This window comes from Scyliorhinus torazame, chromosome 14, assembly GCF_047496885.1.
Source record: "Scyliorhinus torazame isolate Kashiwa2021f chromosome 14, sScyTor2.1, whole genome shotgun sequence".
Classification (NCBI taxonomy): Eukaryota; Metazoa; Chordata; class Chondrichthyes; order Carcharhiniformes; family Scyliorhinidae; genus Scyliorhinus; species Scyliorhinus torazame.
Genome location: NC_092720.1, coordinates 214,340,547 through 214,361,956, shown reverse-complemented (window position 1 = coordinate 214,361,956; position 21,410 = coordinate 214,340,547). Strand labels below are relative to the sequence as shown.

General features: G+C 47.8%; 2 protein-coding genes across 2 annotated transcripts in view; both read right to left on the bottom strand.

Moving 5' to 3' along the window:
• LOC140389154 (uncharacterized) overlaps positions 1 to 21,410 on the bottom strand; it is a 181,570-nt gene that overhangs the window by 92,850 nt on the left and 67,310 nt on the right. The gene's annotated exons all lie outside the window — the stretch shown is intronic.
• Positions 1 to 21,410, bottom strand: part of LOC140390488 (zinc-binding protein A33-like) — a 28,883-nt gene that overhangs the window by 6,220 nt on the left and 1,253 nt on the right. The window contains exons 3-4 of the mRNA XM_072475655.1: positions 6,115 to 6,137; positions 5,902 to 6,017 (exon numbers count right to left, since the gene is read on the bottom strand). Coding sequence (XP_072331756.1) covers positions 5,902 to 6,017; positions 6,115 to 6,137 — 139 coding nt within the window. The remainder of the gene's footprint in view (positions 1 to 5,901; positions 6,018 to 6,114; positions 6,138 to 21,410) is intronic.

The following is a 21,410-nucleotide window of genomic DNA, read 5'->3' as shown; positions in this document are numbered from 1 at the left end:
ACCAGCTCCCCGTCACAACCTGTATGTAAAGCCCAGGCTCCATACTGCAGCTAAGGTCCCAGCAACTGCAGGCATCCCTCGCTCACCCGCATCTGTAGGACCTGCCCACACACCAGGTTCTTAGCATGGCTTAGAATGGCTGCACAGTATGAACATCTCACCACACAATTGCCACCCTCCTGACAGGATGGCATGGCTCACCCAGTGAGGAGGTCCACAGAAGACAGGAAAGGGGCCTCAGAGCCTCTCGCTTACACCGGTTGTAGCAGCCACCAGTACCCCTGTTGGCAGGGACGGGTGAGGACAGAGGCCCCCCCCCCATCACAGTCTAGGTGTCAGTCACTGATTGGGACAGGGGTGCAGTGCTGACTACATCATCTCAAAGGGGTCAATGGAGGGTGGTGGGGGGGTAACATGTTGAGGGTGGCACAGCAGTACAACCCAGGGTGCCCACGTAACCTGGCGGCATTGGATGGTCAAGGGAATCTTCATCTTGCTAATATTCTCTGTCTCCCTCCCCCCTCCGATCACAGAGACATGGATTTCGGACTGCAGCCAGCAATGCTCAATGTGCCCAGGCGTCGGACTACATCATGTTCAACCTAGATTAAGACCACCAAGATGCCCGGGCAGCAGGAATTTCTGGTGGGGCACTCCAATACAGTCCCCAGAGGGTCTTGAGCATCATGGTGGCCTGTTGCATCCTTCATAATGTCACGCAGAGGAGCGACATGCTCGGGAAGGAGCAAGAACGGCAAGCCTCATCTGACGAGGATGGTCTCTGGGAAGTTCCTGGCGTGGAACCTGGCAATTCCTTCTCGCAATCCAAATTGTTTTTTGCGGGGGGGGATTGTGGGAGATGGTGAATGGTTAGAGCTCACTCACTGGGGATTCTGTAATACAAGGTGGGCTCACACTGGTGCCCCCCACTGCCCGGTTACTTCTCACGGAGGGTGTAACCATGCGGGGCATTGATCTGACATGGGTCTGGATGGGCCCGGCCATCCTGCAGGTGACACAGGTGACAACGAGTCACCCTGTTCTGCTAACTGCCCATGCAATGTGTTAGTGTCAGGTGGGGGAGATTCAGAAGGGCTGAGGAGGGAGGCGCCAGGATGCGTCCCATCACATCTTCCCCCCTCGGGGTGCTCACTGGCCCTTGACTACTCAATGGGATGGAGGGGAGGCCGAAGTGAGCTCTGGACACACCAATGTTACCACTGCCAGTTCTGAAGGCTCACCCTCACCATAACTGGTTTCGATGCCCTCAGCCATGGTACACTGAGGTTGGGTCACGTCCCTCTCTGATTGGCTAAGGTCAGTCAGCGGCCAGCCAATGCTCTCGATGCCCTCAGCCATGACCCTTTGTGAATGGGCCAAGCTCTGGAGAGCTGCAGAAATGTCCATCAGTGCCAGGCACATGTCTGCCTGTGACTGGGCTCCTATGTCCTGCCCCTCAGCCATGGACATGGTCAGTGTGCCCCTTGACTTCGACATCTTGTGTCAAGGCTCTGACATCTTGTCCCAGGCCTTCCAAAGTTAACGCCATCCTTTCCGTGTTGACCTGGGTGCCTCGCATTGTCAGCACCACATCCTGCACCTGAAGGGGACTGGACTCCTCCAGCTGTACTTGCAGTCACTGGAAAGCTCCTGATATCCCCTCCCGTAAATTATGGCTCTGCCTCTGCACCAGTGATGGAATCATCTTTTTCAGAAACGCAACATCTGTCTGGGCGACAGCTGTTTCCTGGGATCGGGCAGCCCTCCGATCGTCCGCTCCCTCGGGAGTCCTTGATTCCACCAGATGTACTGCAGCTTGTGTGCGGTGCTCACCAGAGGGTGGCCCAGGAGCCTGATCACTAACATCACCCACCGAAGTGATAGTCTCTGCGGGTGGTGCAGGTGGCAGCAGTGGCGAGACATTGGCATCTTCCCCAGAGTTGTACTTTGAGGTGTTCTGAGGGTCTGGATGGGGAGGCAGTGACTCCGGGTGGGCCGGCCTCGTCTGACAGCGATTCTGCAAGACAAAACACATGGGGTGAGATCTTGGGAAGGACCAGTCTGTTGGAGAAGAGTGGTTCACTTACTATCGGACTCCCACTTCCTCGTTGCATGCCGAACTCCACTACTATCCTCTCCTCGGCCTCCCCCATGAGTTACTGGGACCTTTCCTCATAGGGGATATCAACCTGAATGTCTGGAGTGCTGCCTCCTGTCCTCTGGCATCCTGGTAATTATAGGCCACTTTATCCTTGGGGGACACAGAAAGAACATAACAAGGTGGTGGGAAACAACATTTATAGGAGATTTGTAACTGGCCAATGAGGACATTCGCGGAGGGTGGGTTGTAAGGGCAGGTGGGATATTGTTGGCAGAGAATTGGGGGGCAGATGTGAGGAGTAAGGGACAGTAATGAACAAGACCTGGGATGTGTTGGCTGTGAGTGCTGCCAGCCTCACCAAGAGGACTGGGACGCAATGCCATAGGAAGATGAACAACCTCCTTCCAGCAGCTTGAGTGAGTAACCACCTCTGTGCCCCTGCACTCAAGCTGCTGGAAGGAGGTTGTTCATCTTCCTATGGCATTGCGTCCCAGTCCTCTTGGTGAGGCTGGCAGCACTCACAGCCAACACATCCCAGGTCTTGTTCAGTACGGTGGGTACGAGTCCCTGTCCCACTCTGGGCTCCTCTCTCCAGCATTCTGTTGACCTCTGACTTCAGGAACCTTGGTGCTGGTCTTTTAGCTGCCATCTTCTTGGCTGGAATGAGTCTGTGCTGAGTGGAGCGTTTAAAGCTGCTCCAGCGTCTCAGGCTCTGAATACCATCCAGCGAATCTGGGAATTGTTGGGCTCCGAGTGTGGGTAGGGCTCCGAGTGTGGGCTGCTTGTGGGCTGCGTGCTGGTCCATTTGTATGACCTGAATGTCTCCTGGCCAGCACTCCTGGCAATAGCGCATAGCTCCCTCAATTCTACACCGGAGGCAGCACATAGTCTCCAGAATGGAGAAGGCCCATCAATTTGAATAAAGGGACTTCACTGACTTTATGCTGACAGTAAAGTCACCATAGTCCCAGATGGCCACAGGCTGCTTTCTCCTTTGAGGGGGAGAGCTGACTGGTTTAACCTGAGGGTCACCACACCTCAGCCAGTGCGGGAATTGAACCGCACTGCTGGGCCTTGCTCTGCATCACGAACCAGCTGTATAGCCAACTGAGCTAAACTGGCCCCCTGTATCTGAATATGTGCAGTATCTGTAACAAAGCAGAAGAATTGTTATCCCAGGTAGAAATAAACACGTGCGATCTGATAGCCATTACAGAGACATGGTTGCAAGGTGACCAAATCTTGGGCCTGAATAATTAAATGTGTTGACATTTTAAGAAGACAGGAAGATAAGTGTAATAACTCCAGGAAGGCAACCTCACTTATGCCTCAGGCTGCCCACCAGACTGAGTGCCAGAAACCTAGCTATTGCTTTGCCCCTTTACTCAACGAATGTTCAGAAACCTCACACCAATTGAGCAGTTCCGTGCCTGAACTACTGAAAGTCTCCACCACCTCTCAACATCCGGCAAAATGTAAAGAGGAGTCAACCAATCAGAGCCCAAAGTTGTTCTGTATTGCTTGCTGATAGGCTCAACAAAATTAAAATTCCCAGTTGCTCCATCTTCATCACAATGGTTTGAAGTTTCGATACCTGTACCTCTGAATTGTCTTTTTTCCACAGGGATGCTCCCCACCAATGGTTATCATGTCCATTTTGACCTTGGTGCTGGACATGAGTCTGGTACACAAGGTGGCAATGTCATAGAATCATAGAATTCCTACAGTACAGAAGGAGGCCATTCGGCCCATTGAGTCTGCACCGACCCTTTGAAAGAGCACCCTACCTAGGCTAAGCCCACTCCCTCACTTTATCCCCATAACCCCATCTAATCTGTACATCCCTGTACAGCAAGGGGACAATTGATCATGGCCAATCCACCTAACCTGCACATCTTTGGACTGTGGGAGGAAACCGGAGCACCCGGAGGAAACCCACGCACACACGGGGAGAACGTGCAGACTCCACACAGACAGTGACCCAAGGCTGGAATTGAACCTTCGTCCCTGATGCTATGATGCAGCAGTGCTAATAACTGTGTCACTGTGCCGTCCACATGTATCAGGAGGATGAGAATTCTGGAAGAGGGAATGATCAGTTGGAAATGTGGGGATTTCCACTTGTGGAATTTTGCAAAGTATCAATGGGTTCTGGCTGCAGTGCATCATCTGAGAAATCCCATATTGGTGATGTTTCCATGGATACATAGATACATAGAAGATAGGAGCAGGAGGAGGCCATTAATCAAGATCATGGCTGATCATCCAACTCAATAGACTAATCCTGCTTTCTCCCCATAGCCTTTGATCCCATTTGCCCCAAGTGCTATACCTAGCACTGAGTCAGCTTTGGAAGCTGACATCTAAGATGACCAGTTGAAGGAGCTGCTTTTTGGAAGTTAGATTCAGTGTATAAATAAGACTTTAATTCCAATCAGGAATATTCTTAGACACATTATTTTGTAACTAAATACTCAATACTGGGCGGTTTTGAATATCTCCTCTATTGAGAGCTTGCTGGCTGGGTTGGCGGTATATTATCAAGTGAGAGTGTGGTCGGAGGAGCTACCTCGCACCTCCATCACAACTGTGTCCATGATGGGAAGGCTCATGGTCAACCTTCCCACATCATCCATTGAGGCCCTTAAGTTGGCTCCCTGGAACTCTCCAGGAACTGGGCATTGGGAAGAAGGCACCCGCTTACCCCCAACCCCTAGCCTTGCTGCTGACACCTCCTCTGCCTACCAACCCTCACTTCCCAAAAGGAAAAAAGCCATAAAACAGGGGAATAGGAATACTGATCTCAACAGGTCTTGGATACTTTGAAATCGAACATCAGTAAAACGGGGAAATAAGAATACTAATCCAAACAGTTTTTTCCCTTCTGGGCTGGGGTTTGGGTCCATTCTGGATCCTACGCCTCACAAGAACACAATATCACAAGAATTAGAACCCGGAGTGAGCCACCGGGCCCTTCAAGCCTGCCCCGCCATTCAATGCGATTGTGGCTGATCTACGCCGGCCTCAACACCTTTTCTGTGTCATTTCCCCTTGCGCTCTATTCCTCGATCTATCAAATATTTATCCACCTCCACTTTAAATACTTCGAATGATCCAGCCTCCACCACACTCCGGGGCAGAGAATTCCAGAGAATCACCACCCTCTGCGGGAAGAAATTTCTATGCACCTCAGTTTTCAATGACCCGCCCTTTATCTTGTAGCTCTGTCCCCTTGATCGAGATTCTCCCACAAGAAAACATCTCACCATCCACCCTGTCCAGCCCCCGCAGGATCTTCTATGTTTGAATAAGATCACCACTCACACTTCTAAACTGCAAGGAATACAGACCCAGACTATTTAGTCTGACTTGATAGCACAACCCTCCCATCCCAGGAATTAGCCCAGTGTATCTCCTCTGGACTGCTGCCAATGTTACTGTATCCTTTTTTAGTTAAGGGGACCAAACTTGTACGCAGTATTCCAGGTGAGGATGGGTGTCATACCTGATGCGGTTCCCCTTCAGTGAATATGGCAGCATTTGATTGGTCAGCAATTGGTGTTTTGTGATTTCATCCCAGGATTTCAGGTTTAGGATCCCAGGAAGGTCCACTTCAACACTGCAAAGTGCCTGAGTGATACTTGATGCATTGGACCTTCCAGCATGGGGCTGTCACCAGCTCTTCAGCCATCAGGCAGGAACACCGTCACCTCCATTAAACACTCTCTTTGACATTTGCATGTATAACAATTCAACCCGTAAGATATAAATCAGAATAAAGCAGCTTATCTGAGTTTTACCAGGGTTAACGGTATCCAGTATTTCCCTCCACACTGGGAACGGTAAAGTGCCGTTGAATTTTCCGATCGACAGGACACCATCTGCTCGTGACAGACTATTAGCCTCATCGCTAATCCTGTAAATATTAAAGAGTTGATTATAAATTGACCACAAACACTTTGCTGAGTAATTTTACCAACTTGCCCTGAGTTTCAGTAAAGTTCATGTCCTACCTCCTCTTCCGAGATGCTTCCTCCTGAAATAAACAAAACACAAATCTGAGTTGACAGAGACGGACTGTCTATATCCAGAAAGCAGAAATGACCCTCACATTGTTACAAGCTGCTGAGAATTGTCAATTCCCATTGCTGCAGACATGGAATAGAAAGAGGATGTTCCACAAAGGATATTGAAGCACAGGAGAAAGTATCAAAAATATCCACAAAAACAGAAAGTGTTCTGCCAATAGCAAAAATTGATCAGTTTTATCCAGAAAAGAGAAATCCTAATGGAGCTGAAATGGTGGCTTTGTGGTGTCCTCACTGAACTAGTCATCCAGCGGCCCAGGGCAATGCACTGGGGACCTGGATTCGAATCCCAGTTAAATTTGGAATTCAAGGTCTAATGATGCCTGTGAAGTGATTGTCAGAATGTTCCATCTGGAAATCTGCCATCCTTACCTGTTCTGGTCTACATGTGATTCCAGATGCACAATGTTTGTCAGATTTCTCTTTTTACCATGACAACCCTATGTAAGGATTCATAATGTTGTTACAGAGTCTGGGAAAGAAGGAGTCTGAACTCCATGTGACCCTCTCATATCAAGAACCCACCGACCTTGATTGGCTCAGCTTTAGCTTGGTCAGTTGCCCCTAAGCCGTCAGTTAAGGGACAACATTTGAAGCAAGCCATTGTCTTAAGTTTAAGGCAATTTGCTGAAATTCATGAAATTAACACTTACAACATTATTGACCAATTAGCCATTTCCAGCAACATTGATGAGCTTGTGTGACAACAACCTTTAGGTTTAACACAAGGAACAGGAATCATGGGGTGGGGTGGGGGAATGGACCTGGGTCAAGTGCTTTCGGAGGGTTCGTGTAGACTCGATGGGACGAATGGCTTCCGTCTGCAATGCAGGAATTCTATGGATTCCATGGTCTAACACTCACTAAATCCACCTTCCTGTCTTACCTCCATTACCCTTAATTGTCCTACTTATTGATCTCAGTCTTGAAAGTATTCAAGGACTCGGCCTCCACAGCTTCCTGGGGTAAAGAGTTCCAGAGATTCTGCAGCTTAAAGTTGCCGATGTACACAGGGGAAACCTTGAAGATTTTGGGTACAAAGGTGAGGCCAGCATTGTATCAACAACAGGCTGCCCAGTTACCCGCATTCGACAGGGAGGACAACGGGGCCAAGCCTTTTTGGGCGAGATTGGCTGCCTCAGATCAAGGTAGCTGGTTAGAACTTTTGAGGATATCGGATGGCATTTTTCAGGAGGTCTCGTGCAACTATAAAGATGTGTTTCAGAACAAGTTCAACCCCATTCGAATGTGCCAGGTGGCCAGGGTGTCCTCGTACGCCAGTCACTGAAGGTAAGTATGCAGGTGCAGCAGGCAGAAAAGATGACAAATGGTATGTTGGCCTTCATAGCGAGAGGGTTTGAGTTGCGCAGGTCAAAGAGACACAGCCTGAGTGAGTAAGACACATCCAGAGTGGGAATTTGAAACTTGGTAATTTGGTGCAGTGAGGTAACCAGGAAAGTTTCGGGAGCCGTTCGGAGGAGGAGGAGCAGTCTCTGTGTGAGTATAAAAACCTACTTTAACCCGGGGATCGCGGCCTAGTTTCGGGAGCCGTTCGGAGGAGGAGGAGCAGTCTCTGTGTGAGTATAAAAACCTACTTTAACCTGGGGATCGCGGCCTAGTTTCGGGAGCCATTCAGAGGAGGAGGAGCAGTCTCTGTGTTAGTATAAAAACCTACTTTAACTGGGGGATCACGGCCTAGTTTCGGGAGCCGTCCGTAGGAGGAGGAGCAGTCTCTGTGTGAGTATAAAAACCTACTTTAAACCGGGGATCGCGGCCTAGTTTCGGGAGACGTTCGTAGGAGGAGGAGCAGTCTCTGTGTGAGTATAAAAACCTACTTTAAACTGGGGATCGCGGCCTAGTTTCGGGAGCCGTTCAAAGGAGGAGGAGCAGTCTCTGTGTGAGTATAAAAACCTACTTTAACTCGGGGATCGCGGCCTGGTTTCGGGAGCCGTTCGTAGGAGGAGGAGCAGTCTCTGTGTGAGTATAAAAACCTAACGGTAACTTCCTGGTTTCCACTTTTTTTTTCAAAAGTGACGTCAGAGGGAAGCTGTGATCTGATTGGTTGATAGCAAATCTGCCCCAAATTTTTTTAAAAACACAGCTAAACTCGTAAACTTAAATTAAACTAATTAATTAATTAGAGATGGCTGGTCAGGTGATGTGCTTGAGCTGCTTGATGTGGGAGCTGGCAGATCCCATTGCAAGCTGCAGTGACCACATCTGCAGTAAGTGTTGGCTGCTCGAAGAACTCTGGCTCAGAGTTGATGAGCTGGAGTCTGAGCTTCAAACACTGAGGCACATCCGGGAGGGGGAGACTTACCTGGACACTGTGTTTCAGGAGGCAGCCACACCTGTCAGAGTAAGTAGTTTAAATCCTGCCAGTGTCCAGGGACAGCAGGGTGTGACTGCAAGTCAGGCAGGTAAGAGAACCAGCAGTCAGGAACTCAGGAGCCTCAGCTCTTTATCTTGTCCAACAGGTACGAGGCACTTGCTCCCTGTGTGAATGGCGAACAGGGCTGCAGGAAGGATGAGTCAGCTGACCAAGGCACCATGGTTCAGCAGGCCATTCAAGGGGAGGGAGTAAATAGGCAAGTTGTAGTTGTAGGGGATTCTATTATCAGGGGGATAAATAGTATCCTTTGTGAGCAGGATAAAGAGTCCCGCATGGTATGTTGCCTGCCCGGTGCTAGGGTACGAGACATCTCTGACCGGCTTGAAAGGATACTGGAGAGGGAGGGGGAGGATCCAGTTGTTGTGGTCCATGTCGGTACCAACAACATAGGCAAGTCTAGGAAAGAGGACCTGTTTAGAGATTATAAAGAGCTAGGATTCAAATTAAAAAACAGGTCCTCAAGGGTCATAATCTTCGGATTACTGCCCGAGCCACGTGCAAATTGGCATAGGGAGGCAAGAATAAGGGAAGTTAACACGTGGCTGAAAGAGTGGTGTGGGAAAGAGGGGTTCCTTTTCATGGGACGCTGGCATCAGTTTTGGGACAGGGGGGACCTATACCGTCGGGATGGTCTCCACCTGAACCGAGCTGGGACCAGTGTTCTGGCGAAAAGAGTAAATAGGGTGATCAATAGGACTTTAAACTAGAGATGGGGGGGAATGGAAAGTCAGGGAACCAAGAGGTTAAGTAATCAGTGGGAAGCGTAGCTGCTTAGGAATACAAAAAAGCACAAAAAGACAGAACTCAGGAGAGGTTACGATAGTCCCCATCCCACAGAATATGACACAGTGTATGGAAAGACTCAGTAACCAAGGTCCACCACACTAAGAAAACAAAAAGGGACGGTCAATAGAGAATTAAAGGTGCTATATTTAAATGCGCGCAGTGTACGGAACAAGGTAGATGAGCTTGTGGCCCAGATTGTGACTGGCAGGTATGATGTGGTAGGCATCACAGAGACGTGGTTGCAGGGGGTCAGGACTGGCATTTAAACATCCAGGGATTCACAACCTATCGAAAAGACAGAGAGGTGGGCAGAGGGGGCGGGGTTGCCTTTTTAATTAGGAATGAAATTAAATCAATAGCACTAAACGACATGGGGTCGGATGATGTGGAGTCTGTGTGGGTAGAGTTGAGGAACCACAAAGGCAAAAAAACCATAATGGGAGTTATGTACAGGCCTCCTAACAGTGGTCAGGACCAGGGGCACAAGATGCACCACAAAATAGAAAGTGCATGTCAGAAAGGCAAGGTCACAGTGATCATGGGGGACTTCAATATGCAGGTGGACTGGGTAAATAATGTTGCCAGTGGACCCAAAGAAAGGGAATTCATTGAATGTTTACAGGAGGGCTTTTTGGAACAGCCTGTGATGGAGCCCACGAGGGAACAGGCCATTCTGGACTTAGTGTTATGTTATGAGCCAGACTTGATAAAAGATCTTAAAGTAAGGGAACACTTAGGAAGCAGTGATTATAATATGGCAAAGTTCAGTCTGCAATTTGAAAGAAAGAAGGTAGAATCAGATGTAAAGGTGTTACAGTTAAATAAAGGTAACTACAGGGGCATGAGGGAGGAACTGACGAAAATCGACTGGGAGCAGAGCCTAATGGGAAAGACAGTAGAACAGCAATGGCAGGAGTTTCTGGGAGTAATTGAGGACACAGTACAGAGGTTCATCTGAAAGAAAAGAAAGGTTATCAGAGGGGGGGATTAGGCAGCCATGGCTGACAAAGGAAGTCAGGGAATGCATCAAAGCAAAAGAGAAAGCCTATAATGTGGCAAAGAGTAGTGGGAAGTCAGAAGATTGGGAAGGCTACAAAAACAAACAGAGGATAACAAAGAGAGAAATAAGGAAAGAGAGAATCAAATATGAAGGTAGGCTAGCCAGTAACATTAGGAATGATAGTAAAAGTTTCTTTAAATACATTTTTAAAAAACGGGAGGCAAAAGTAGACATTGGGCCGCTCCAAAATGACGCTGGTAGTCTAGTGATGGGAGACAAGGAAATAGCTGAGGAACTAAATAAGTACTTTGCGTCAGTCTTCACAGGAGAAGACATGAGTAATATCCCAACATTTCAGGAGAGTCAGGGGTCAGGGTTGAATATGGTAGCTATCACAAAGGAGAAAGTGTTAGAGAAACTAAGAGGTCTAAAAATTGATAAGTCTCCGGGCCCAGATGGGCTACATCCTCGAGTTCTAAAGGAAATAGCTGAAGAAATAGTGGAGGTGTTAGTTATGATCTTTCAACAGTCACTGGAGTCAGGGAAAGTCCCAGAGGATTGAAAAATCACTGTTGTAACCCCCTGTTCAAGAAGGGACCAAGAAAAAAAGATGGATAAGTATAGGCCAATTAGCCTAACCTTGGTTGTTGGCAAGATTTTAGAATCCATCGTTAAGGATGAGATTTCTAAATTCTTGGAAGTGCAGGGTCGGTTTAGGACAAGTCAGCATGGATTTAGTAAGGCAAGGTCGTGCCTGACAAACGTGTTAGAGTTCTTTGAAGAGATAACAAATAGGTTAGACCAAGGAGAGACAATGGATGTTATCTATCTTGACTTCCAAAAGGCCTTTGATAAGGTGCCTCACGGGAGACTGCTGAATAAAATAAGGGCCCATGGTATTCGAGGCAAGGTACTAACATGGATTGACGATTGGCTGTCAGGCAGAAGGCAGAGAGTTGGGATAAAAAGTTCTTTTTCGGAATGGCAACCGGTGACAAGTGGTGTCCCGCAGGGTTCAGTGTTGGGGCCACAGCTGTTCTCTTTATATATTAACGATCTAGATGACGGGACTGGGGGCATTCTGGCTAAGTTTGCCGATGACACAAAGACAGGTGGAGGGGCAGGTAGTATTGAGGAGGTGGGGAGGCTGCAGAAAGATTTAGACAGTTTAGGAGCGTGGTCCAAGAAATGGCTGATGAAATTCAACGCGGGCAAGTGCGAGGTCTTGCACTTTGGAAAAAAGAATAGAGGCATGGACTATTTTCTAAACGGTGACAAAATTCATAATGCTGAAGTGCAAAGGGACTTGGGAGTCCTAGCCCAGGATTCTCTAAAGGTAAACTTGCAGGTTGAGTCTGTAATTAAGAAAGCAAATGCAATGTTGTCATTTATCTCAAGTGGCTTGGAATATAAAAGCAGGGATGTACTTCTGAAGCTTTATAAAGCATTAGTTAGGCCCCATTTAGAATACTGTGAGCAATTTTGGGCCCCACACCTCAGGAAGGACATACTGGCACTGGAGCGGGTCCAGCGGAGATTCACACGGATGATCCCAGGAATGGTAGGCCTAACATACGATGAACGTCTGAGGATCCTGGGATTATATTCATTGAAGTTTAGGAGGTTGAGGGGAGATCTAATAGAAACTTACAAGATAATGAATGGCTTAGATAGGGTGGATGTAGGGAAGTTGTTTCCATTAGCAGGGGAGACTAGGACCCGGGGGCATAGCCTTAGAATAAAAGGGGGTCACTTTAGAACAGAGATGAGGAGAACTTTCTTCAGCCAGAGAGTGGTGGGTCTGTGGAATTCATTGCCACAGAGGGCGGTGGAGGCCGGGACGTTGAGTGTCTTTAAGACAGAAGTTGATAAATTCTTGATTTCTCGAGGAATTAAGGGCTATGGAGAGAAAGCGGGTAAATGGAGTTGAAATCAGCCATGATTGAATGGTGGAGTGGACTCGATGGGCCGAATGGCCTTACTTCCACTCCTATGTCTTATGGTCTTATGGAGTATAGGAATAGTAATGTTTTACTGCAATTATACAGGGCCTTGGTGAGGCCACACCTGGAGCATTGTGTGCAGTTTTGATCTCCTTATCTGAGGAAGGATGTACTTGCTGTAGAGGGAGCGCAGCGAAGGTTTACCAGACTGATTCCTGGGATGGCAGGACTGACCTTTGAAGAGAAATTAAGTTGGTTAGGATTTTAATTGCCAGAATTCAGAAGAATGAGGGGGGATCTTTTATTTTTAATAATCTTTATTGCACAAGTAAGGTTATATTAGCACTGCAATGAAGCTACCGTTAAAAGCTCCTAGTCGCCAATTCTGGCGCCTGTACAGGTACACGGAGAGAGAATTCAGAATATCCATATTACCTAACAGCACGTCTTTCGGGACTTGTGGGAGGAAACCGGAGCACCCGGAGGAAACCCACACAGACACGGGGAGAACGTGCAGACTCCGCACAGACAGTGACCCAAGCCGATAATCGAACCTGGGACCCTGGCGCTGTGAAGCCACAATGTTAACCACTGTGCTCTCTCATAGAAACATATAAAATTCTAACAGGACTAAATAGGATAGATGCAGGAAGTATGTTCCCGATGGTGTGGGTGTCCAGAACCAGAGGTCACAGTCTCAGGATATTTAGACCTTTTAGGACTGAGATTAGGAGACATTTCTCCACAGGATGCAGTTGAGCATGTTGTATGTTTTCAAGAAGCAGTTAGATATAGCTCTTTGGGTGAAGGGGATCAAAGAATATGACGGGGAAGGCGGGATCAGGCTATTGAGTCATATGATCAGCCATGATCATCATGAATACTGGAGCATGCTTGAATGAACTAATCCTGCTCCTAACTTTCAAATTTATATGAGTTAGTGAAGTTGTCATAGTGTCAGATGACCATCGGCTGCTTTCCACTTTGAAGAGGAAAGCTGACTGGTGGTATAACCTGAGGATCACCACACCTCATTGCAAGTGGCAAGGTTGAGAAGGCGAGGCCTTCTTGAATGACCTCAGCCGTTATAGGAATTGAACCCGTGCTGCTGGCCTCCCTCTGCATCATGAACCAGCTAACCAGCCAACTGAGCTAAACCGGCTTAACACACTTTGAAGAATTGGGGATCATAAAACCATTTTCTGAGTGGGCAGCCCCTATCATCCCTACCTTAAAACCAGAACGCTGTCAGGATCTGCAGTGACTACAAGCTTACGATTAACCAAACGCCCCAGCTTAACATACGATTCCTCGTATAGAAGATCTGTATGCAAAGTTGGGAACCACATGGGTACAAATCCTGACTTAAGACACGCTTATTTACAATTGAAACTGGATGAGGATTCCAGGAAGTATGCTACCATCAATATTCACAAATACCTTTCGGTATCTATTCTGCTTGTGCAATATTTCAATGCACAATGGAAAATCTGTCCAGGGTATCCTGAAGATTATGCTACACTACAAAGATGTCTTGGTGACAAGAATGTCACACAAGGAGCACATGGCCAACTTAGAAGAAGTTCTAAGGTGGTTCAGAGACACTGGCATCAGATTAAAAAGAGAGAAATGTACAATCCAAGCCAGCGAGATCACATACTTAGGATTTAGGGTGCACTCAGAAGGCCTGTACCAACTGGAGCAGAAGGTGAGGGCCATCAGAGAGGACCCTGTGCCAATGAATGTCAAAGAACTGAAATCGTTTTCGGGCATGGTAAATTTCTACAGTCATAGAACATAGAACATAGAACAGTACTGCACAGAACAGGCCCTTCGGCCCTCGATGTTGTGCCGAGCATTGTCCAAAACCAAAATCAAGCTATCCCACTCCCTGTCATTCATGTGCTCCATGTGCCTATCCAATAACCGCTTGAAAGTTCCTAAAGTGTCCGACTCCACTATCACAGCAGGCAGTCCATTCCGCACCCTAACCACTCTCTGAGTAAAGAACCACCCTGAATCTTATAGTTATACTCCCTTGTAACAGCTACATCCACCCGAGGAAATAGTCTCTGAACGTCCACTCTATCTATCCCCCTCGTTATCTTATAAACCTCTATTAAGTCGCCTCTCATCCTCCTCCGCTCCAAAGAGAAAAGCCCTAGCTCCCTCAACCTTTCCTCATAAGACCTATCCTGCAAACCATGCAGCATCCTGGTAAATCTCCTTTGCACCCTTTCCAATGCTTCCACATCCTTCCTATAATGAGGTGACCAGAACTGCACACAATACTCCAAATGTGGTCGCACCAGGGTCATGTATAGTTGCAGCATAACCCCGCGGTTCCTAAACTCAAGCCCCCTGTTAATAAACGCTGACACACTATAAGCCTTCTTCACTGCTCTATCCACTTGAGTGGCAACCTTCAGAGATCTGTGGACTTGAACTCCAAGATCTCTCTGTTCCCCCACATTCCTCAGAATCCTGCCTTTGACCCTGTAATCCACATTCAAATTGTTTCTACCAAAATGAATCACAACGCACTTATCAGGGTTAAACTCCATCTGCCATTTCTCGGCCCAGCTCTGCATCCTATCAATGTCTCTTTGCAGCCTACAACAGCCCTCCATCTCATCCACTACTCCACCAATCTTGGTGTCATCAGCAAATTTACTGACCCACCCTTCAGCCCCCTCCTCCAAGTCATTGATAAAAATTACAAATAACAGAGGACCCAGCACTGATCCCTGTGGTACACCGCTGGTAACTGGGCTCCAGTCTGAAAATTTTCCATCCACCACCACCCTCTGTCTTCTATGTGATAGCCAGTTACTTATCCAATTGGCCAAATTGCCCTCTATCCCACACCTCCTTACTTTCTTCATGAGCCGACCATGGGGAACCTTATCAAATGCCTTACTAAAATCCATGTATACGACATCAACTGCTCTACCTTCATCTATGCACTTAGTTGCCTCCTCAAAGAATTCAATCAAATTTGTGAGGCAAGGCCTACCCTTCACGAATCCTTGTTGACTATCCCAGATTAAACTGCATCTTTCCAACTGGTCATAAATCCTATCCTTCAGGACCTTTTCCATTATCATATGGACCACCGAAGTAAGACTAACTGGCCTATAATTACCAGGGTCATTCCTATTCCCTTTCTTGAACAGAGGAACAACATTCGCCACTCTCCAGTCCTCTGGCACTATCCCCGTGGACAGCAAGGACCCAAAGATCAAAGCCAAATGCTCTGCAATCTCATCCCTTGCCTCCCAAAGAATCCTTGGATATATCCCATCTGGCCCAGGAGACTTGTCGACCCTCCGGTTTTTCAAAATTGCTAATACATCCTTCCTCAGAACATCTACCTCCTCCAGCCTACCCACCTGAATCACATTCTCATCCTCAAAAACATGGCCCCTCTCCTTTGTGAACACTGAAGAAAAGTATTCATTCAACGCCTCTCCTATTTCTTCTGACTCCATGCACAAGTTCCCACTACTGTCCTTGACCTGCCCTACCCTCACCCTGGTCATTCTTTTATTTCTCACATAAGAGTAAAAAGCCTTGGGGTTTTCCTTGATCTGACCTGCCAAGGACTTCTCATGCCCCCTCCTAGCTCTCCTAAGCCCTTTTTTCAGCTCAGTCCTTGCTACCTTGTAGCCCTCAAGCGACCCTACTGAACCTTGTTTTCTCATCCTTACATACTCTTCCTTTTTCCTCTTGACAAGACATTCAACCTCTTTTGTGAACATGGTTCCATACACGGCCATTTCCTCCCTGCCTGACAGGAACATGCCTATCAAGGACACACAGTATTTGTTCCTTGAACAAACTCCACTTTTCATTTGTGCCTTTCCCTGACAGTTTCTGTTCCCATCTTATGCTCCCTAATTCTTGCCTAATCGCATCATAATTACCCCTCCCCCAATTATAAACCTTGCCCTGCCGTATGGCCCTATCCCTCTCCCAAGTTCATTCCCAATTTGGCAAATACGCTGGTACAACTACACCTCCTTTCAAAGAAGCACCAACACTGGCATTGGAAAGACCCACAAGAACAGGCTTTCCTCCAAGTCAAACAGGCCCTACAGTCATCCAGCTTGTTGGCCCATTTCAATCCAAGCAAACAAATCATCTTGACCTGCGACACTTTGCCTTATGGGATAGATGTGGTTCTGTCCCATAGAAGGGAAGGTGGCTCAGACAGGCCCATCACCTCACAAACTTTCACCAATGCAGAATGAAAGTATGGACAAATTGAAAAAGAAGGCCTCACTGTGATTTATGGTGTCAACAAATTCCATCAGTCCATGTACGGCCGCAGTTTCGCCATTACTACAGACCGCAAACCACTGCTGGGGCTCCTTGGTGAGGACAAACCAATTTCTCCTGTTACTCTGACCAGGACACAGAGATGGGCTTTGTTACTGGCAGCCTATTACCATGTTTTCCAGCATCGGTCGGGGACCCAGATCTCCAACACCAAAGCCCGGAGTCGGCTCCCGCTCCCTCGGTCTGACACCGCCAACTGTACCACAAGAGATTGTCCTAGCATCAAATTTTATGGACATCCTGCCGGTCTCATTGACCCACATTAGGAACTGGACTCAACGCGACACAATCTTCTCGGAAAGTCAAACGAGTGGTTCTAACCGGATGGAAACTCAACAATTCAGATCAGGCCTTCCCTCAACAGAAAAGATGAATTCAGTTGTGAGGATGGAGTTTAGGTCTGGGGTACAACCACAACAAGAGAGCCTCTGCTGCAAGAATGGCACAGTGCACACCCTGGCCAAACTACAATGAAACTGTTGGTCAGGAGCTACATGTGGTGGCTGGGTATTGATGAGGTTATTGAGAATCTGGTTCACCCATGTGACCTCTGACAGTCACAGCAAACCTTACTGCCTGCGGCCTACCTGCATCCATGGGAATGGCCTGGCCATCCGTGGACAAGGTACACGTTGATTTTGCACCCATTTTCCTGGGAAGTCACTAGTTGACGCCCACTCCAAGTGGCTGGCTGCCAAGACGACAACCTGAGCGACCACCACTGAAACCCTGCGTCACATCTTTGCCCTCCCACACCTTCCCGAGGTATTGGTATTTGAAAATGGCTTTTATGGGGGAGAAATGACAGCCCTTCGTCAAAACTAACAGCATCAACCACATTCGAACAGCCCATTACCACCAGCCTCGAATGGATTAGCAGAAAGAGTGGCAGAAACATTTAAATCTGCAATGAAGAAACAACATCATAGACTGACACACTTCCTCCTCTCATACAATACAACCCCCCCCCACATCAGAGTTATTAATACAATACAACCCCCCACATCAGAGTTATTAATGGGTAGTCACATCATAGACTGCTACACTCCCTCCTCTCATACAATACAACCCCCCCACATCAGAGTTATTAATACAATACAACCCCCCCACATCAGAGTTATTAATACAATACAACCCCCCCACATCAGAGTTATTAATACAATACAACCCCCCCACATCAGAGTTATTAATACAATACAACCCCCCACATCAGAGTTATTAATACAATACAACCCCCCACATCAGAGTTATTAATACAATACAACCCCCCCACATCAGAGTTATTAATGGGTCATCACCTTCAGACTCGCTTAGACCTTGTTCTCCCCAATTTAGTGAGTTGGGTGGAGCTGTGGCTAACCTCCCAAAGGAAGCAGCATGATTTGGTGAAAGGCAGCAGATTGTTTAAAGCTGGTGACTAGTCTTTGTAAGAAACGTTGCATCTGGTCCACTGTGGCTACCTGGCAAAATTGGGGCAAAATCTGGCCTTGTCTCATACCTGGTGGACTTACAGGGTGGACAGGTGCGGAAGCACGTAAGGAGAGGCCACAACCCCAACGACTGAACAGATGGATACAGCAGGCATCATCAACGCTCCCGGGGTGGAGCCTGAATCAAAGGAACTAGGGAGTTCAGAAGATGCCCTACCGGCTACCCCTGAGGAAACTGAAGAGGGCCCCACCTCCCTCCAAGTACTGGTCGAGTCCTTGAAGCAATCTCATGCTGTTGACAAAGACACAACCTCACTGGTGGAGAGAGGAACCGGTCAGGGACTGAGGCGGTCCACTAGGCCTAAGGCATCCCCTGACGGACTACTTCTATGACGGACTTGTTTGGACCGCCCCTTTTTTATGTCTCGGCCTTTATTGTACAAAGTTAACTGTAAATGACCTGTCGTGTAGGATATGTTACTGAGGGACATAAGGGGGAGGGATGAGGTGGTGTGGCCCCTTTAAGCTCCAACCTTTGCGAGACATGTGACGGGCTCGGGGCCTGTCGTGTGTGAGCGTCTGAATCCTGACCAATAGAGAAAAAGAATGGGACCATGGGAGCAGAGGCCCGGGTAGTGTGGACCCAGGAGTCGTAGAGTGAAGACCTGTTGAGATATCTCTGTGCCAGAATATAGTTAACCTTTCCGCTTTTTGATAAATTTAGAGTATCCAAGGGCATCACAGTGGCGCAGTGGTTAGCACTGCAACCTCACGGCGCCGAGGTCCCAGGTTCGATCCCAGCTCTGGGTCACTGTCCGTGTGGAGTTTGCACATTCTCCCCGTGTTTGCGTGGATTTCGCCCCACAACCCTAAAATGTGCAGGCTAGGTGGATTGGCCACGCTAAATTGCCGCTTAATTGGAAAAAATGGATTGGGTACTCTAAATTAAAAAAAAAAAATTAGAGTATCCAAAAATCTTTTCCAATTAAGGGGCAATTTAACATGGCCAATCCACCTACCCTGCACATCTTTTGGGTTGTGGGGGTGAGACCCATGCAGACAAGGGGAGAATGTGCAAACTCCACATGGACAGTGACCCAGGGCTGGGAAACCTTTCCGCTGTTGTCAATAATTCCCTTTTGTTACACCAGAAGTCTCCTGACACCACACCACATGTCCATGGTTTTAGCTATGTCAAACTCAAATAGTTCAAAGGGATAACTTGGGATCCAGTGATAAGGCAGCATGCAACTGAATTATATCAAGTCAAAATTCATCAGTTCCTTTTTAGAACTTACGGATGCCATCCTGAACTCTTCATTGAACCAGATTCATAGTTGATCCCCCAACTTAATGGCAATAGTCGAGTTTTTAATATTTTTATGGGAAGCGAGCGTCGCTGGCTAGATCAGCATTTGTTTCACATCCAATTGCCCCTTGAGAAGGCAGTTGTGTACTGGCTTCTCGAACCGCTGCTATCCGTGAGGTGTAGGTACACTCCATGTGCTGCTAGGGAAAGAATTCCAGGATTTGGACCCGGGGGCACTGATGGAACAGCCGATATATTTCCAAATCTGGGTGGTGAGTGACTTGGAGGGGAACCTCCACATGATGGGGTTCTCAGGTATCTGCTGTTCATGTCCTTCTAGATGGGGGTGGTCGTGGGTTTGGAAGGTACTGCCTGAGGAACCATGTGAGTTCCTGCCGTGAACCTCGCAGATGGAACACGCTGCTGCGTCAATGGTGGAGGATTTGAATGTTTGTGGAAGGAGGAACAAACAAGCAGGCTGGTTTATCCTGGGTGGTGGTCAGCTTCTTGAGTGTTGCAGGAGCTGCACTCATCCAGGCAAGTGGAGAATATTCCATCACACTCCTGACTTTTGCCTTGTAGGTAGTCGACAGGCTTTGGGGAATCAGGAAATGAGTTATGCGCTGCGTGATCCCTAGCCTCTGACCTGCTCTTGTAGCCACGGTATTTATATGGCTAGTCTAGTTGAGTTTCTGGTCAATGGTAATCCCCAAGATGTTGATAATGGGGATTCAGTGATGGTAATGTCATTGAATGTCAATGGCTGATGGTTTGATTCTATCTTGTAGGAGATGGTCATTACCTGGCACTTGTGTGGTGCGAATGTAACTTGCCACTTGTCAGCCAAAGCCTGCATATTGTCCAGGTCTTACTGCATTTGGTCATGGACTGCTTCATTATCTGAGGAGTCGTGAATGGTGCTGAACATTGTGCAATCATCTGCAAACATCCCCATAGAATCATAGAATCTACAGTGCAGGTGGAGGCCATTCGGCCCATCGAGTCTTCACCGGCTCTTGGAAAGAGCACCCTACCAAAGTTCACACCTTGTAACCCCGTAACCTAAGGGCAATTTATCCCCTTATCCCCGTAACCCAGTAATCCAACCTAACCTAAGGGTAATTTAGAATGGCCAATCCACCTAACCTGCACATCGTTGGACTGTGGAAGGAAACCGGAGCACCCGGAGGAAACCCAGGCAGACACAGGGAGAATGTGCAGACTCCACACAGACAGTGACCCAAGCCAGGAATTGAACCTGGGACCCTGGAGCTGTGAAGCAACTGTGCTAACCACTGTGCTACCATGCCTCCCACTTCTGACCTTATGATGGAAGGCAGGTCATTTTTGAAGCAGCTGAAGATGGTTAGGCCTAGGACACTACCTTGAGGAACTCCTGATGTGGAGATGCCGGCGTTGGACTGGGGTGAGCACAGTAAGAAGTCTTACAACACCAGGTTAAAGTCCAACAGGTTTGTTTCGATGTCCGCTCCGAAAGCTAGTGACATCGAAACAAACCTGTTGGACTTTAACCTGGTGTTGTAAGACTTCTTATTGAGGAACTCCTGCAGTGATGTCCCATGAGATGACTGACCTACAATCACCACAACTATCTTCCTTTGTGCCAGGTATAATTCCAACCAGTGGAGAGCTTTCCCACTGATTCCCATTGACTCCAGTTTGGGTGGGCTCTTTGATACCATACACAATCAAATGCTGCCTTGATGTCAAGGGCAGTTCCTGTCACCTCACCTCTGGCATTCAACGCTTTTGTCCATGTTTGAACCAAGGCTGTAATGAGGCCAGGAGCTGAATGATCCTGGCGGAACCCAACCTGAGCATCCGTGAGCAGGTTGTTGCTGAGTAAGTGCTGCTTGATAGCTCTGTTGATGATTCCTTCCAACACTTTACTGATGATTGAGAGTAGACTAATAGGGTGGTAATTGGCTGGGTTGGATTTGTCCTGCTTTGTGTGTACAGGACACACCTGGGTAATTTTCCACATTGCTGGGTAGATGCC